The sequence below is a fragment of the Pseudophryne corroboree genome, chromosome 2 (genome assembly GCF_028390025.1).
Source record: "Pseudophryne corroboree isolate aPseCor3 chromosome 2, aPseCor3.hap2, whole genome shotgun sequence".
Taxonomy (NCBI): domain Eukaryota; kingdom Metazoa; phylum Chordata; class Amphibia; order Anura; family Myobatrachidae; genus Pseudophryne; species Pseudophryne corroboree.
In genome coordinates this window covers 528,099,505-528,117,099 of record NC_086445.1, presented here as the reverse complement: position 1 = coordinate 528,117,099, position 17,595 = coordinate 528,099,505, and the positions used below count along the sequence as shown (strand labels likewise).

Below are 17,595 nucleotides of genomic sequence, written 5' to 3'. Positions count from 1 at the left end.
TAACCTCGTACGCCGATTGCTGACAAGGTGAGCGGCGGCACTAAACACTCTTTCGGAGTACACACTTGTGGGAGGGCAACTTAGGTAGAATAAAGCCAGTTTGTGCAAGGGCCTCCAAATTGCCTCTTTTTCCTGCCAGTATAAGTACGGACTGTGTGACGTGCCTACTTGGATGCGGTCACTCATATAATCCTCCACCATTCTATCAATGTTGAGAGAATCATATGCAGTGACAGTAGACGACATGTCCGTAATCGTTGTCAGGTCCTTCAGTCCGGACCAGATGTCAGCATCAGCAGTCGCTCCAGACTGCCCTGCATCACCGCCAGCGGGTGGGCTCGGAATTCTGAGCCTTTTCCTCGCACCCCCAGTTGCGGGAGAATGTGAAGGAGGAGATGTTGACAGGTCGCGTTCCGCTTGACTTGACAATTTTGTCACCAGCAGGTCTTTGCACCCCAGCAGACTTGTGTCTGCCGGAAAGAGAGATCCAAGGTAGGCTTTAAATCTAGGATCGAGCACGGTGGCCAAAATGTAGTGCTCTGATTTCAACAGATTGACCACCCGTGAATCCTTGTTAAGCGAATTAAGGGCTGCATCCACAAGTCCCACATGCCTAGCGGAATCGCTCCCTTTTAGCTCCTTCTTCAATGCCTCCAGCTTCTTCTGCAAAAGCCTGATGAGGGGAATGACCTGACTCAGGCTGGCAGTGTCTGAACTGACTTCACGTGTGGCAAGTTCAAAGGGCATCAGAACCTTGCACAACGTTGAAATCATTCTCCACTGCACTTGAGACAGGTGCATTCCACCTCCTATATCGTGCTCAATTGTATAGGCTTGAATGGCCTTTTGCTGCTCCTCCAACCTCTGAAGCATATAGAGGGTTGAATTCCACCTCGTTACCACTTCTTGCTTCAGATGATGGCAGGGCAGGTTCAGTAGTTTTTGGTGGTGCTCCAGTCTTCTGTACGTGGTGCCTGTACGCCGAAAGTGTCCCGCAATTTTTCTGGCCACCGACAGCATCTCTTGCACGCCCCTGTCGTTTTTTAAAAAATTCTGCACCACCAAATTCAAGGTATGTGCAAAACATGGGACGTGCTGGAATTTGCCCATATTTAATGCACACACAATATTGCTGGCGTTGTCCGATGCCACAAATCCACAGGATAGTCCAATTGGGGTAAGCCATTCCGCGATGATCTTCCTCAGTTGCCGTAAGAGGTTTTCAGCTGTGTGCGTATTCTGGAAACCGGTGATACAAAGCGTAGCCTGCCTAGGAAAGAGTTGGCGTTTGCGAGATGCTGCTACTGGTGCCGCCGCTGCTGTTCTTGCGGCGGGAGTACATACATCTACCCAGTGGGCTGTCACAGTCATATAGTCCTGACCCTGCCCTGCTCCACTTGTCCACATGTCCGTGGTTAAGTGGACATTGGGTACAGCTGCATTTTTTAGGACACTGGTGACTCTTTTTCTGAGGTCTGTGTACATTTTCGGTATCGCCTGCCTAGAGAAATGGAACCTAGATGGTATTTGGTACCGGGGACACAGTACCTCCAACAAGTCTCTAGTTGGCTCTGCAGTAATGATGGATACCGGAACCACGTTTCTCACCACCCAGGATGCCAAGGCCTCAGTTATCCGCTTTGCAGTAGGATGACCGCTGTGATATTTCATCTTCCTCGCAAAGGACTGTTGAACAGTCAATTGCTTACTGGAAGTAGTACAAGTGGGCTTACGACTTCCCCTCTGGGATGACCATCGACTCCCAGCGGCAACAACAGCAGCGCCAGCAGCAGTAGGCGTTACACGCAAGGATGCATCGGAGGAATCCCAGGCAGGAGAGGACTCGTCAGAATTGCCAGTGACATGGCCTGCAGGACTATTGGCATTCCTGGGGAAGGAGGAAATTGACACTGAGGGAGTTGGTGGGGTGGTTTGCGTGAGCTTGGTTACAAGAGGAAGGGATTTACTGGTCAGTGGACTGCTTCCGCTGTCACCCAAAGTTTTTGAACTTGTCACTGACTTATTATGAATGCGCTGCAGGTGACGTATAAGGGAGGATGTTCCGAGGTGGTTAACGTCCTTACCCCTACTTATTACAGCTTGACAAAGGGAACACACGGCTTGACACCTGTTGTCCGCATTTCTGGTGAAATACCTCCACACCGAAGAGCTGATTTTTTTGGTATTTTCACCTGGCATGTCAACAGCCATATTCCTCCCACGGACAACAGGTGTCTCCCCGGGTGCCTGACTTAAACAAACCACCTCACCATCAGAATCCTCCTGGTCAATTTCCTCCCCAGCGCCAGCAACACCCATATCCTCCTCATCCTGGTGTACTTCAACACTGACATCTTCAATCTGACTATCAGGAACTGGACTGCGGGTGCTCCTTCCAGCACTTGCAGGGGGCGTGCAAATGGTGGAAGGCGCATGCTCTTCACGTCCAGTGTTGGGAAGGTCAGGCATCGCAACCGACACAATTGGACTCTCCTTGTGGATTTGGGATTTCGAAGAATGCACAGTTCTTTGCTGTGCTGCTTTTGCCAGCTTGAGTCTTTTCATTTTTCTAGCGAGAGGCTGAGTGCTTCCATCCTCATGTGAAGCTGAACCACTAGCCATGAACATAGGCCAGGGCATCAGCCGTTCCTTGCCACTCCGTGTGGTAAATGGCATATTGGCAAGTTTACGCTTCTCCTCCGACAATTTTATTTTAGGTTTTGGAGTCCTTTTTTTTCTGATATTTGGTGTTTTGGATTTGACATGCTCTGTACTATGACATTGGGCATCGGCCTTGGCAGACGACGTTGCTGGCATTTCATCGTCTCGGCCATGACTAGTGGCAGCAGCTTCAGCACGAGGTGGAAGTGGATCTTGATCTTTCCCTAATTTTGGAACCTCAACATTTTTGTTCTCCATATTTTAATAGGCACAACTAAAAGGCACCTCAGGTAAACAATGGAGATGGATACTAGTATACAATTATGGACTGCCTGCCGACTGCAGACACAGAGGTAGCCACAGCCGTGAACTACCGTACTGTACTGTGTCTGCAGCTAATATAGACTGGTTGATAAAGAGAAGATGTCTATGTAACTATGTATGTATAAAGAAGACTGAAAAAAAATCCACGGTTAGGTGGTATACAATTATGGACGGACTGCCTGCCGAGTGCAGACACAGAGGTAGCCACAGCCGTGAACTACCGTACTGTACTGTGTCTGCAGCTAATATAGACTGGTTGATAAAGAGAAGATGTCTATGTAACTATGTATGTATAAAGAAGAATGAAAAAAAACCACGGTTAGGTGGTATACAATTATGGACGGACTGCCTGCCGAGTGCAGACACAGAGGTAGCCACAGCCGTGAACTACCGTACTGTACTGTGTCTGCAGCTAATATAGACTGGTTGATAAAGAGAAGATGTCTATGTAACTATGTATGTATAAAGAAGAATGAAAAAAATCCACGGTTAGGTGGTATTACAATTATGGACGGACTGCCTGCCGAGTGCAGAGACACAGAGGTAGCCACAGCCGTGAACTACCGTACTGTGTCTGCTGCGACTGGATGATAAATGATATAAAAAATATATATATATCACTACTGCAGCCGGACAGGTATATATTATATATTATATAATGACGGACCTGCTGGACACTGTCTGTCAGCAGAATGAGTTTTATTTTTATAGAATAAAAAAAAAAAAACACACAAGTGAAGTCACACGACGAGTGTTTAACTTTTTCAGGCAATCACAATATAAGTATACTACTAACTATACTGGTGGTCAGTGTGGTCAGGTCACTGGTCAGTCACACTGGCAGTGGCACTCCTGCAGCAAAAGTGTGCACTGTTTAATTTTAATATAATATGTACTCCTGGCTCCTGCTATAACCTATAACTGGCACTGCAGTAGTGCTCCCCAGTCTCCCCCACAATTATAAGCTGTGTGAGCTGAGCAGTCAGACAGATATATATAATATTATATATAGATAATAGATGATGCAGCACACTGGCCTGAGCCTGAGCAGTGCACACAGATATGGTATGTGACTGACTGAGTCACTGTGTGTATCGCTTTTTTCAGGCAGAGAACGGATATATTAAATAAACTGCACTGTGTGTCTGGTGGTCACTCACTATATAATATATTATGTACTCCTGGCTCCTGCTATAACCTATAACTGGCACTGCAGTAGTGCTCCCCAGTCTCCCCCACAATTATAAGCTGTGTGAGCTGAGCAGTCAGACAGATATATATAATATTATATATAGATAATAGATGATGCAGCACACTGGCCTGAGCCTGAGCAGTGCACACAGATATGGTATGTGACTGACTGAGTCACTGTGTGTATCGCTTTTTTCAGGCAGAGAACGGATATATTAAATAAACTGCACTGTGTGTCTGGTGGTCACTCACTATATAATATATTATGTACTCCTGGCTCCTGCTATAACCTATAACTGGCACTGCAGTAGTGCTCCCCAGTCTCCCCCACAATTATAAGCTGTGTGAGCTGAGCAGTCAGACAGATATATATAATATTATATATAGATAATAGATGATGCAGCACACTGGCCTGAGCCTGAGCAGTGCACACAGATATGGTATGTGACTGAGTCACTGTGTGCTGTGTATCGCTTTTTTCAGGCAGAGAACGGATTATAAAGTAAACTGCACTGTCCTCACTAGTAAACTCTCTCCACTCAGTCTCTACACTTCTACAGTAACAGTACTCCTCCTAGTCAGCTCCAGTAAATCTCTCTCAGTCTCTTATAATCTAAATGGAGAGGACGCCAGCCACGTCCTCTCCCTATCAATCTCAATGCACGTGTGAAAATGGCGGCGACGCGCGGCTCCTTATATAGAATCCGAGTCTCGCGATAGAATCCGAGCCTCGCGAGAATCCGACAGCGTCATGATGACGTTCGGGCGCGCTCGGGTTAACCGAGCAAGGCGGGAAGATCCGAGTCGCTCGGACCCGTGAAAAAAAAACATGAAGTTCTGGCGGGTTCGGATTCAGAGAAACCGAACCCGCTCATCTCTATGTAGTATCCATGTTGTCTGCAGGCTGTGAACCTTTCTAGTGGTTGGTTAACTGTTTCTGGTGGCTGGCCACATCCCCTTAAGCATGAGCCCCTGCAATTGCATTCCCCCTGTGGGCCCTTCATGCCCCTGACCAACACTGTCCTTAATCCACTATGTGCTGTGGGATGGCTACATCTCTTTCTAGTGCTTCATCTCCACCAGTGAAATGTGGTATTCCCATGTGTCCCAGGACTGTCGCCATTTATTCTTCCAAAAATCTTTATCACACAATGCGGCTGACAGAGCAAACATCATGTGTAACATATAAGGCTTGATGCAGAGTTGGAAGCAGATCAAGCATACGCTGCTGATATATTCACCCATGTTTAGTCTTGTACGCATCTCAAGATGCAACTGCATGTGCACCAGGTTTACTAGTCAGCCTCTTCCATGTGCACTGGCACCTGCCATATACTAGGTGCACATTATATGCCTTCAAACAGGAGTATTTTTGGGGTGGTATTCATGTGACCGACGGTCACATGACCTCCACCAACATCCCGCTCCCCCAGGAGCCGATTGTCTGGTACTATATTTCCGTTGACATTATCTCCATCCAAGGCTTAGTAAATAGACCCCTTTATCTCCAGCGACTTTATCTCCATCCAAGGCTTAGTAAATAGACCCCTTAGAGTCTGATTCCAATATGTTAGATATTGCACAGATACAGGGAAGCAGCTGTGCAATACCATTCAACTAAAATGTAAATGCAGCAGGAGGCATCTGTAGGAAAAAGACGCCTCTTGACAGTATCTGAGATCCGAGTGCTGCATCCAAAGATGCATCATTGACCATCATCGTCACCATCGGTCTCAATGGTCACAACCCTCAGCCAGAGGCTTTGTAGAATGGTCCCGGTCACCACTGTCTCCCAAACGCTGCAGCATGTCAATCATTTCTTATCTCTGGAATTCTCTACCTCTCCCCATCCGACTCCACCTCTCTACAAAACTTCAAACGGGCTCATAAGATCCACTTCTTCATCAAACCCAGCCAACTATCCTCCTAAGCCTCTTGTCTATGCTCAATGCCTACCCCTTCTGTGTCACCCCGATCTGTTAGCCCTTCTCCTTTTAGATTGTAAGGTCTCAAGAGCAGGGCTTTCTCCCCTCATGTGCCTTTCCCTCTCTTACTTATACTATCTTATACTCAATACTCCATTTGATGGCACCTTACCCCTGGTTTTCTGTATATATCTTGTACTTATATTGTCTTAAACTGTGAGTGTTTTTTTCTTGCTTTGCTCATTTGTTTATGTACTCTGTAATGGATGCGGCAGACACCTTTTAGCACCATATAAATAAAGGATAATAATAATAATAATAATAATAATAATTATGAGGCTAAGGGGGGATTGCATGTGTTCATGAAGGACCCATTCTTCACATGCTCAGTGGCTTATAGAGGCTCAATGTTTTTCCAAATCGACTTAAGAAAGTGACATAACACTGTTTAAGTTGTTACATGAAACAGAGATACAAGTACATACTTCTACATGTGGGCAGAGGAAAATCCCAAGAGGCACTGCTTTGAGAGCTGGATGCGCAGGTTAGCAAGGCATGACCTTCAAGTATATACCCTGCATTGCAGCTGTATCGGACTTTGTCTCCTATGTTGAATGTCGTCCCCTGTTGTAGACCATTCTGTAGGCGCCCAGGATTTCCACATGTGTGACTTGGCAAAACTGTAAAGATATAAAAAACATAAAAGGTTACACATGAAGATTATAATAAATGGCTTCTGACAACATGCTATGCATAAAGTTCAGGTCATCATCAGGCTCCATACCAATATGCTAAGTAGTAGCAGAGAGTTCCAAACATAAAGATATTTCCAATTGATGCTGAAAACCCAAGTGCAATTTCCCTCCCCCACCTGCCTTTAGTAACAGCATTCACCTAACTGACACCGATAAAAGCTACACATGAGCCAGGAGAGACACCTATTCATTAAATAGAAAGTTCACTGATCAGTAAACAGAGGGTCTCCCAGAGCTCCCATATACTCGTGATTGGCAATAGAGTGGTGAGTGATGTTAGCTCTGTATGCGCCAATGTCAGTGGCTATAGGTTTGTGTTGATGACACTGGGCCTGATTCTGAGTTGCATGCTATGACAATATTCACTCAAACGACCAATGTTTTCATTTGTGAGCATGCACTGAAGTTGCACAGGGCAGAAATCACAATTGTTCCTGTGCGGAGAAACTGCACCTGCAATAGTACTGGTGCAAGATCTGATGGTGTGTCCGATGGTATGTCTAAAGAAGCACTATCATGGGAGTCTTAGTATTAAGGAAATCACATTAGCATAAGATGCAGATGTGGCTGAGGCAAAAAGCTTGTCCGCATCTGCGTGCAACTCTAAATCCGGCCCTCTAAGTCAGTAATGGTCATGTTAGCGGCACACGTTCTCTTTGTTAGTATACTGTATGTGTGCATTTGTGTGTATGTTTCAGTGTTTGTGTGTGTTTTAATTAAACATATAATATAAAGCTATTGGAAGTCATTTTGGTGTTTTGTATAAAAGCATATACTGCATACATGAAGAGGTCCCCTTTAGAGATATAGGGGTATATGCAATTGCGGTCGAATGGCCGCAAATGTCGAAAAACGGGGCATTTTCTACACAAAAAAAAATTTGACAATGCAATATAGTACTTTTCGACAAAAAAACGGACGTTTCAGATTCGACTTTTTGAAATTCGACAGTTGTCAAATTCGACATGTCTGCATTGGTAAAAATGCGGCTTTTCGACAAAAGTATATTCAATTGAAGAATGTCGATTCGACAACAGTGCTTTTCGACAGTAATTTCGTAAATTTCATTCCGCCTCACTTTGCTGGCGGAATCTAATAAAAAAATTTAAAAACATGTTTTTTTGTGTTTTTTTTTATTGCTAATAGCATATCTATTTATATTAGAAGGGATTATGTACTTAGTTTGTCTATTAGGAGACACAAGTATTATATATTTGTTTTAAAGAATTTTTTTTTTTAAACTGACTAAAATAATATGGAGAGATCAGAGCATGGTTTTCAGTGGGAAGGGGTGGGAATGGGTTAAAATCAAGAAAAAAAATGCGTGGGGTCCCCCCTCCTAAGCATAACCAGCCTCGGGCTCTTTGAGTCAGTCCTGGTTGTAAAAAATGACAGGGGATCCCCCGTATATTCACAACAAGCACCGGGCTCTGCATCCGGGCCTGGTGCCAAAAATACGGGGGACAAAAAGCGTAGGGGTCCCCCGTATTTTTAACACCAGCACCGGGCTCCACTAGTCAGAGAGATAATGCCACAGCCGGGGGACACTTTTATATCGGTCCCTGCGGCCGTGGCATTAAATCACTAACTAGTCACCCCTGGCCGGGGTACCCTGGAGGAGTGGGGACCCCTTAAATCAAGAGGACCCCCCCTCCAGCCACCCAAGGGCCAGGGGTGAAGCCCGAGGCTGTCCCCCCCAACCATTGGCTGCGGATGGGAGGCTGATAGCCAAGTGAAACAAAGAAAGAATATTGTTTTTTGTAGCAGAACTACAAGTCCCAGCAAGCCTCCCCCGCAATCTGGTACTTGGAGAACCACAGGTACCAGCATGCAGGGGGAAATGGGCCTGCTGGTACCTGTAGTTCTACTACAAAAAAATATCCAAATAAAAACAGTACACAGACACCGTGAAAGTAAAACTTTATTACATACATGCCGACACACACATACTTACCTATGTTGACACAAGGTTCGGTCCACTTCTCCAAGTAGAATCCACGGTGTACCTGAAAATAAAATTATACTCACCAAAATCCAGTGTAGATCGGTCCTCTTCTACCTGTAATCCACGTACTTGGCAAAAAAAAAAAAAAAAAAACGCATTTACCCGGACCACGCACTGAAAGGGGTCCCATGTTTACACATGGGACCCCTTTCCCCGAATGCCGGGACCCCCTGTGACTCCTGTCACAGAGGGTCCCTTCAGCCAATCAGGGAGCGCCATGTCGTGGCACTCTCCTGATTGGCTGTGCGCGTCTGAGCTGTCAGACGGCACATCGCACAGCCGCTCCATTATCTTCAATGGTGGGAACTTTGCGGTCAGCGGTGAGGTCACTCGCGGTGGTTCTCCAAGTACCAGCTTGCGGGGGAGGCTTGCTGGGACTTGTAATTCTGCTACAAAAAACAATACTCTTTATTTTGTCACTTGGCTATCAGCCTCCCATCCGCAGCCCTTGGATGGGGGGGACAGCCTCGGGCTTCACCCCTGGCCCTTGGGTTGCTGGAGGGGGGGACCCCTTGATTTAAGGGGTCCCCACTCCTCCAGGGTACCCCAGCCAGGGGTGACTAGTTAGTGATTTAATGCCACGGCCGCAGGGACCGATATAAAAGTGTCCCCCGGCTGTTGCATTATCTCTATGACTAGTGGAGCCCGGTGCTGGTGTTAAAAATACGGGGGACCCCTACACTTTTTGTCCCCCGTATTTTTTGCACCAGGACCGGACGCAGAGCCCGGTGCTGGTTGTGAAAATACGGGGGATCCCCTGTCAATTTATTTACCGTATTTTTACAACCAGGACCGGCTCAAAGAGCCCGAGGCTGGTTATGCTTAGGAGGGGGGACCCCATGCAATTTTTTTCTGGGTTTTTTAATAATTTTTGTGCCGTCCAAAAAGTCGACTTACAGGACGCACATATCCGTCAATTGGTCCGTTTTTCGACAGCGGGACTGGCGAATCCGTGTTTTATTGAATATGTCAAATTCGGGTCCCGATGGGAGGGTATGTGACTGTCGAATTGTGTCGAATTTAAAAACGGTCGAATTCCAGCCGGAATTCGACCGCAATTGCATATACCCCATAGTTAGAGAGTTCAGACATCAGAATTCTCACATTATAAACATATTTTGCACATTATCTTCTTCACTATATAGTAAGTGCCATGATTCCTTAGACATGTACAATTCTTGGAAACATAAGCAGTATATTCCACTATGGACTACAAATTGCTTGCAGTAAAAGTATACTATATAGCTGCAATAACATTTACCAATGTTCTCAGAGAAAACAAAATCAATAAAGAAAACCAGTTACTTTGTAAATTCATAATTGAAAGACACAAGCAAAAAACAAACCAACAGTGCTGATTGCATGGTGTGTGTACAAGCCATCAGATAACTGTTATCCATTCCATTATGATAGAGGAAAAAAGTATTTAAATAAGCAGAATTAGGTAAGTACATAAGGGGCTTCTTGCAGTTGGAAAAATATCCATGAAAAGCATAAAAGAGAAACCAATGAACCAACTTCACAGTTCCATCATTTGTAGGGCCCAATTAATATTACTGGGGTACTAGCGAAACCTTTACAACACTTAGTCCAGGCTGCATATTAACAGTATGCAGACCATTCTGTAGCATCACCAGCTGCCTTAAAGAGCAGAATATTGTGCATCTACCCCCTCCCCCCGCCATATAACCTCTCTCCCCATTATGGATGGATGCATTTTTATGTGACATATATGGTATACAGAGAAGAAGCCATCTATCATCTTTTGTTTCCCATACACACAGAACTGCTCTGTGACTTTTCATTTACAGTATACTATACTATACCATATAATAGGAATTAAAAATAGTTTATTGAAAACATCAAAAAGTGATATGTGTGATTGACAATGCAAAAAATATTTCATTCTGTATGCATCAGACCAGTGGTGGAACTAGCGAGCGGTGGGCCCAGGTGCGACAAAATGCTTTGGGTCCCCCACATCCCATCCAAGTCCACCCCCTCATCCCTGGAGAGGATCTGGTGAGGGGGACCTGCTCAGGGCCAGAGAAATGGATACCTAGCAACAGTGCCGTAACTAGACATTTTAGCACTGTGTGCAAGAAACGGCATCGGAGCCCCACCCCTGCATGCAAAACAGAGGCAGTGCGCGCCGTAGGCGCGCGCAAAAATACATAGTGGCGTGGCTTCGTGGGGAAGGCTTGTGGCCACAAAATAATACCAATACATAAAACGGTGCACAGTAGTCTCCATTCTTCAAATTATGCCGCACAGTAGCACCACTACACCAGGTAGAGACCCTTTTACACCTTACAGCGGACAGATTCCTCTTTTTACACATTACGGCAGACAGCGTGCACTTTTTACACATAATGGCAGACAGCGTCCCCTTTTTACACATAACGGCAGACAGCGTGCCCTTGTTACACATAGCGGCAGACAGCGTACACTTTTTACACATAACGGCAGACAGTGTGCCTTTGTTAAACATAGCGGCAGACAGCGTACACTTTTTACACATAACGGCAGACAGCGTCCCCCTTTTTACACATTACGGCAGACAGCGTGCACTTTTTACACATAATGGCAGACAGCGTCCCCCTTTTTACACATTACGGCAGACAGCGTGCACTTTTACACATAACGGCAGACAGCGTCCCCTTTTTACACATTACAAATATGTCTATTTATCCACTTTTGACATAATGGGAGACAGCGACATTCACTAAATACGAGTGATAATTACCTCAGTGTCTGGTTGTGGATGGTCTGATTATTCTCCCTTTTTATTTTAGATAGGTTAGTGATAAAAGTTAAGTTTTAATATTATTCATCAATTCTTCACATAACATACCATTGATTTTCTTTCAAAAGAGTGCTCCAAAAAGGGAATTTTCTTTGGGGCTAGTCCCCACAACATTGTTGAAAGTGAGTTTCTCATAATTCCAGGAGCACCTCCAGCCTGTTTATGACGTAGCTAGGATTGCCCTCAGTATCAAAGAATAGCTGGTTTCTAGCAAGCGATGTTCAATAGATGTTAAGTATCTGGTGCAGGATAACAATTTCAGCTTTACACATAGCGGCAGACAGCGTACCCTTGTTACACATTACGGCAGACAGCGTCCCCCTTTTTACACATTACGGCAGGCAGATTCCCCCTTTTTACACATAGCGGCAGGCAGATTCCCCATTTTTACACATAGCGGCAGGCAGTCCCCCCTTTTTACATATTGCGGCAGGCAGATTCCCCCTTTTTACACATTGCGGCAGGCAGTCCCCCGTTTTTACACATTGCGGCAGGCAGATTCCCCCTTTTTACACATAGCGGCAGGCAGATTCCCCATTTTTACACACAGCGGCAGGCAGATTCCCCCTTTTTACACATTGCAGCAGGCAGTCCCCCTTTTTACACATTACGGCAGGCATATTCCCCCTTTTTACACATAGCGGCAGGCAGATTCCCCATTTTTACACATAGCGGCAGGCAGTCCCCCCTTTTTACACATTGCGGCAGGCAGATTCCCCCTTTTTACACATTGCGGCAGGCAGTCCCCCGTTTTTACACATTGCGGCAGGCAGATTCCCCCTTTTTACACATTGCGGCAGGCAGTCCCCCATTTTTACACATTGCGGCAGGCAGTCCCCCATTTTTACACATAGCAGCAGGCAGTCCCAACAAAGAAAGAAAGAAAGAGATAGAAAGAAAGAGACAGAAAGAAAGAATTATACTTTCCCTCTCCGGCGTCTCCGCAGGCTCAGACTCCTCGGTGCAGCGTCAGACGATTCCCGGGCTGGAGAGAAGGAGGAGGAGGGAGGTGGAGGAGGGAGCCGCAGCAGCGCTGTGTCATTGGTGGAGGCGCTGCTGCTGCTGCCCCTCTGCTTCACTATAGGCTGTTCTCGGAAGACAGCCTATAGTGAAGCAGAGGGGCAGCAGCAGCAGCGCATCCACCAGTAGTAAAGCGCTGCTGCGGCTCCCTCCTTCAGCTCCCTCCTCCTTCTTCTCCCCCGTACCGCTGCTTCTCCCCTCTCTCCGGGCGGCTGTGCGCTGCGGGCAGCGGTTGCCCGCAGCGCACAGCGGCATGTAATGAGTCAGTTTGACTCATTACATGCTTTGGGCCCCTGGACAGAGGCGGGCCCCAGTGCAACGCACTGGTTGCACTGGCGGTAGTTCCGCCTCTGCATCAGACATAGATTAAAACAATGTAAAAAAAGCCTGCAGAATAACTACACAGTAACAATATATCTAAAAGCTAATGCCATCATAATCAATGTAATCTAGGCACCTCAGTGCATACAGTACATGTGAAAAATAAATAAAAACAGATAGAAATAATCATTTACTGCAGTTTACTGTAATTGAAATCATATCAATGCAAGGAGAGACGATCAGTAATCTTTGACAAATAGTGTGTGTGTTAGTCAAGAAACATGACTGGAAACTCATCAAATAAAGTGACTGATGATACCAGAAACCCCCAAAGAAACATTAAATAGATTTCTGTTAGCACCTACAACACATAATAAATAAGAATAAATCAATAGCACTTGAAACCATACAAAGCATACTATACTATGGTTCATGGAGCATACTATACTACGGTTCATGGCATATCTCACGTTACAATTCACAAAGCTTGTTATGGTGCCTCTAATTATTTCTAAAGCTTCCTTAGATTCTGGAAATTGTAAGAAGTACATAATAACAAGGACTCAAACAATAATTCTAGTGTTTCAATGAAGCCGTTAAGCGTTCTTTAAAGTGCATCTGTCACCCACATCTTCACAGCCTGTCTTTCCTTACAATTTCTCTCTATAAAAAATAAATAAAAATCTCTCTCTCTCTCTCTCTCTCATATATATATATATATATATATATATATATATATATATATATATCCTTCATTCACTGACTTTCCACAAGTGTATTTTGTGTTATTTTGGTGATAATGTAGCTATGTTTAGTCATTTGTGTCTTAGGCAAACTTGTGTAGGAAATGCAAATGTCAGATATCTAATGCAGAGATACCAACTCTGGTCCTCGGAGGTTGGGAAAAAAGAGACCTTGTCATAAACATTTAATAGAAAACTTTTTGCATCTTCCATTAAAATGTTTGGTAGTGACACAAGATACTGACCTGATATCCATTATCATAATGTCTTTCAAGTTGACTAAACTGAGCCACATACAAAGGAAAAATGATGGGGATGGCCATGGAGTGATAATAGGATGGACTTTATGTTTTACACTGTTCAGGATGACTCACAGTCATGAAAAAGTAGGCTACTTTTACAGAAGTTGCAAACACAAGAATGTTTGTATGCTCCTTGTCTGCCACACCAAAAATGAAGTACAGTAGAGCAATATGACCCTATCAATTGCCCCAGGCATGCTATTTAAAGGGACATTACAACTACCTTATGTAAACTATTTATACCACCTCCTTCTATGTGGCAGAACCATGAGAATCCCAGTTCCCCGCCCATGTAGTTCACGAGATTCTCATTCGCAATGGCATAACTCCCAACACTGGTGGCATGCCTGAGACCACAAAGGGGTGGAGATTTGGGGAAAGGGAGTGGAGCTTTGTGGCACACCTGTTCCCATCACTGTAGGGGTTTGACTGCTGTGCTCCCCCCAACTACCCCCCAATTGGACAATCCTAGAAAAACAAGACTGTCTTGCTGAATGTGGGACAGTTGGATTGTATGCAATGATGGTGTTAACAGTCCTGTCTCCAGGGCTCAAAATCCTGCAGATGTTTAAGTGAATATACTACTCAGAGTCATTGTAAAGTGGCTAGAATGTGTATTGGTACTAGAGATGTGCACCAGACAAATTTCGGGTTTTGTGTTTTGGATCTGGATCGCCATTCGTGTTTTGGATCTGGATTAGTTTTGCCAAAACCACCCTTTCGGGTTTTGGTTTTGGGTCTGGATTTTTTTTTAACACCCACCCCGATAAAAACAGCAAAAATACAGAATTTTGGGGTTTTCTTGTTCCCACAGTATTATTAACCTCAATAATATTCATTTACAGTCATTTACAGTCTATTCTGAACACCTCACACCTCACAATATTGTTTTTAGGCCACAATGTTGCACAGAGGTAGCTGGATGATTAAGCTAAGCGACACAAGTGGGCGGCACATATACATGGCCCATCTATGGGTGGCACTGCAGTGGCAGACCGGATGGCAGTTTTAAAAGATAGGCCAAAAAGAGCACATAATGCAAAGAAAAAAAATAGGTGCAAGATGGAATTGTCCTTTGGCCCTCCCATCCACCCTTATGTTGTATAAACAGGACATGCACATTTTAACAAACCAATCATTTCAGCGACATGGTCTGCCACATGACTGTGGCTGAAATTATTGCTTTGTTTGGTCCCCCACCAAAAAAGAAGCAATTAATATCTCCTTGCACAAACTGGCTCTACAGAGGCAAGATGTCATCCTCATCCTCCTCCTCCAATTCCTCACCCTGTTCAGTGTTTACATTCTCATCCTCACAGAATATTAATTTGTCCCCACTGGAATCCACCATCACAGGTCCCTGTGTACTTTCTGGAGTCATTTGCTGGTAAAGGTTTTCCTGGAGAAATTTTTTATTCATTTTGATGAACATCATCTTCCCCATGTTTTGTGAAAAGTAACCTCCTACGCCGATCACTGAAAAGATTACCGGCTGCACTAAACACTCTTTTGGAGTACACACTGGAGGGGGGAAGGGCAACTTAGGTAAAATAAAGCCAGTTTGTGCAAGGGCCTCCAAATTGCCTCTTTTTCCTGCCAGTATACATATGGACTGCCTGACATGCCTACTTGGATGCTGTCACAGATATCATCATCCACCATTCTTTCAATGGTGACAGCATCATATGCAGTGATAGAAGACATGTCAGTAATTGTTGGCAGCTCCTTCAGTCTGGACCAGATGTCATAAACTTGCTTCTGACTTCCCTGCATAACCGCCAGCAGGTCGGCTAGGAAATTTTATTCTTTTCCTCGCAGCCCCAGTTGCGGGAGAAAATTAAGGAGAAGTTGTCGACATGCCACGTTCCCCTTCGAGCTGACAATGTTCTCACCAGCAGGTCTTTGCACCTCTGCAGACTTGTGTCCACCGGAAAGAGAGATACAACGTAGGCTTTAAACCTAGGATCGAGCACGGTGGCCAACATGTAGTGATCTGATTTCAACAGATTGTCCACCCTTGAATTCTGGCAAGCGAATGAAGGGCTCCATCCACAAGCCCACATACTTAGCTGAATTGCTAAGTCTTAGCTTCTCCTTCAATTTCTGCAGCTGCTTCTGCAAAAGCCTGATGAGGGGAATGACCTGACTCAAGCTGGCAGTGTCAAGAACTGACTTCATGTGTGGCAACTTCGAAGAGTTGGAGAACCTTGCACAAGACGGAAATCATTCTCCACTGCGCTTGAGTAAGGTGCATTCCCCCTCCTTTGCCTATGTCATAGGTGGATGTAGAGGCTTGAATGGGCTTTTGCTGCTCCTCCATCCTCTGAAGCATAGAGAGGTTTGAATTCCACCTTGTTACTACCTCTTGCTTCAGGTGATGGCAGGGCAGGTTCAAGAGTGTTTGCTGGCGCTCCAGTCTTCGGCACGCAGTCACTAAATGTCAAAAGTGGCCTGCAATTTTTCAGGCCACTGACAGCATCTCCTGCACACCTCTTTTGTTTTTCAAAAAATTGTGCACCACCAAATTAACTGTGTGTACATAACATGGGACCTGCTGAAATTTGTCCAGATGTAATGCTTGCACAATATTGGTGGCGTGTCAGATATCACAAATCCCCAGGAGAGTCTAAGTGGATAAGCCATTGTGCGATGATGTCCCTCAGTTTCTGTAAGAGGCTCTCAGCGGTGTGCCTCTTACAGAAACTGGTGATACATAGTGTAGCCTGCTTAGGAATGAATTGGCATTTGCGAGATGCTGTTACTGGTGCCACTGCTGTTGTTGCTGCAGAAAGTAGCAGTAGCAACACCCAGTGGGCTGTCATAGTCATGTACAGTAGTATTCAGTTTGCCTTGCTCCACTTGTTCACATGTCCGTGGTTAAGTGGACAGTGGGCATAACAGCATTTTTGAGGACACTGAGGACACTTTTCTTAATGTCTCTGTACAGTCCGGGAATCGCTTGCCTAGTGAAGTGGAATCTAGATGGGATTTGGTACAAGGGACACAGTATGTCCATCAACTGTCTACATCCCACTGAACTAATGGCGGATACCGGATGCACGTCTTACACCAGCATAGTTGTTATGGACTCAGTAATTCGCTTTGCAACAGGGTGACTGCTGTCATATATAATCTTCCTCACAAAGGACTGGTGGACAGTCAATTGCTTAGTTAAAGTAGTACAAGTGGTCTTCCAACTTCCTCTCTGGGATGACGATCGACTCCCAGCAGCAACAACAGGAGCAGCAGCAGTAGGCGTAGCACTCAAGGATCCTCCGGAGGAATCCCGGATAGGAGAGAACTCATCAGTCATGCCAGTGACATGGACTGCAGGACTACTTCCATTCCTGACTGAGGAGGAAATTGCCGTTGAGGGAGTTGGTGGTGTGGATTGCAGGAGCTTGGATACAACAGGGAAAAGGGATTTAGGCATCAATGGACTGCTTACGCTCTTACCCAAAGTTTCTGAACTTGACAATGACCTATGATGAATGCGCTGCAGGTGACATATAAGGGAGGATGTTCCTATGTAACATCCTTAC

General features: G+C 45.2%; 1 protein-coding gene across 3 annotated transcripts in view; it reads right to left on the bottom strand.

Annotated features, from left to right (window-relative positions):
• Positions 1-17,595, bottom strand: part of LOC135033722 (CUB and sushi domain-containing protein 2-like) — a 1,450,369-nt gene that overhangs the window by 764,679 nt on the left and 668,095 nt on the right. For all 3 annotated transcript variants that reach the window (XM_063954204.1, XM_063954205.1, XM_063954206.1), the window contains exon 4: positions 6,587-6,781. In XM_063954204.1, the coding sequence (XP_063810274.1) occupies positions 6,587-6,781 (195 nt within the window). The remainder of the gene's footprint in view (positions 1-6,586; positions 6,782-17,595) is intronic.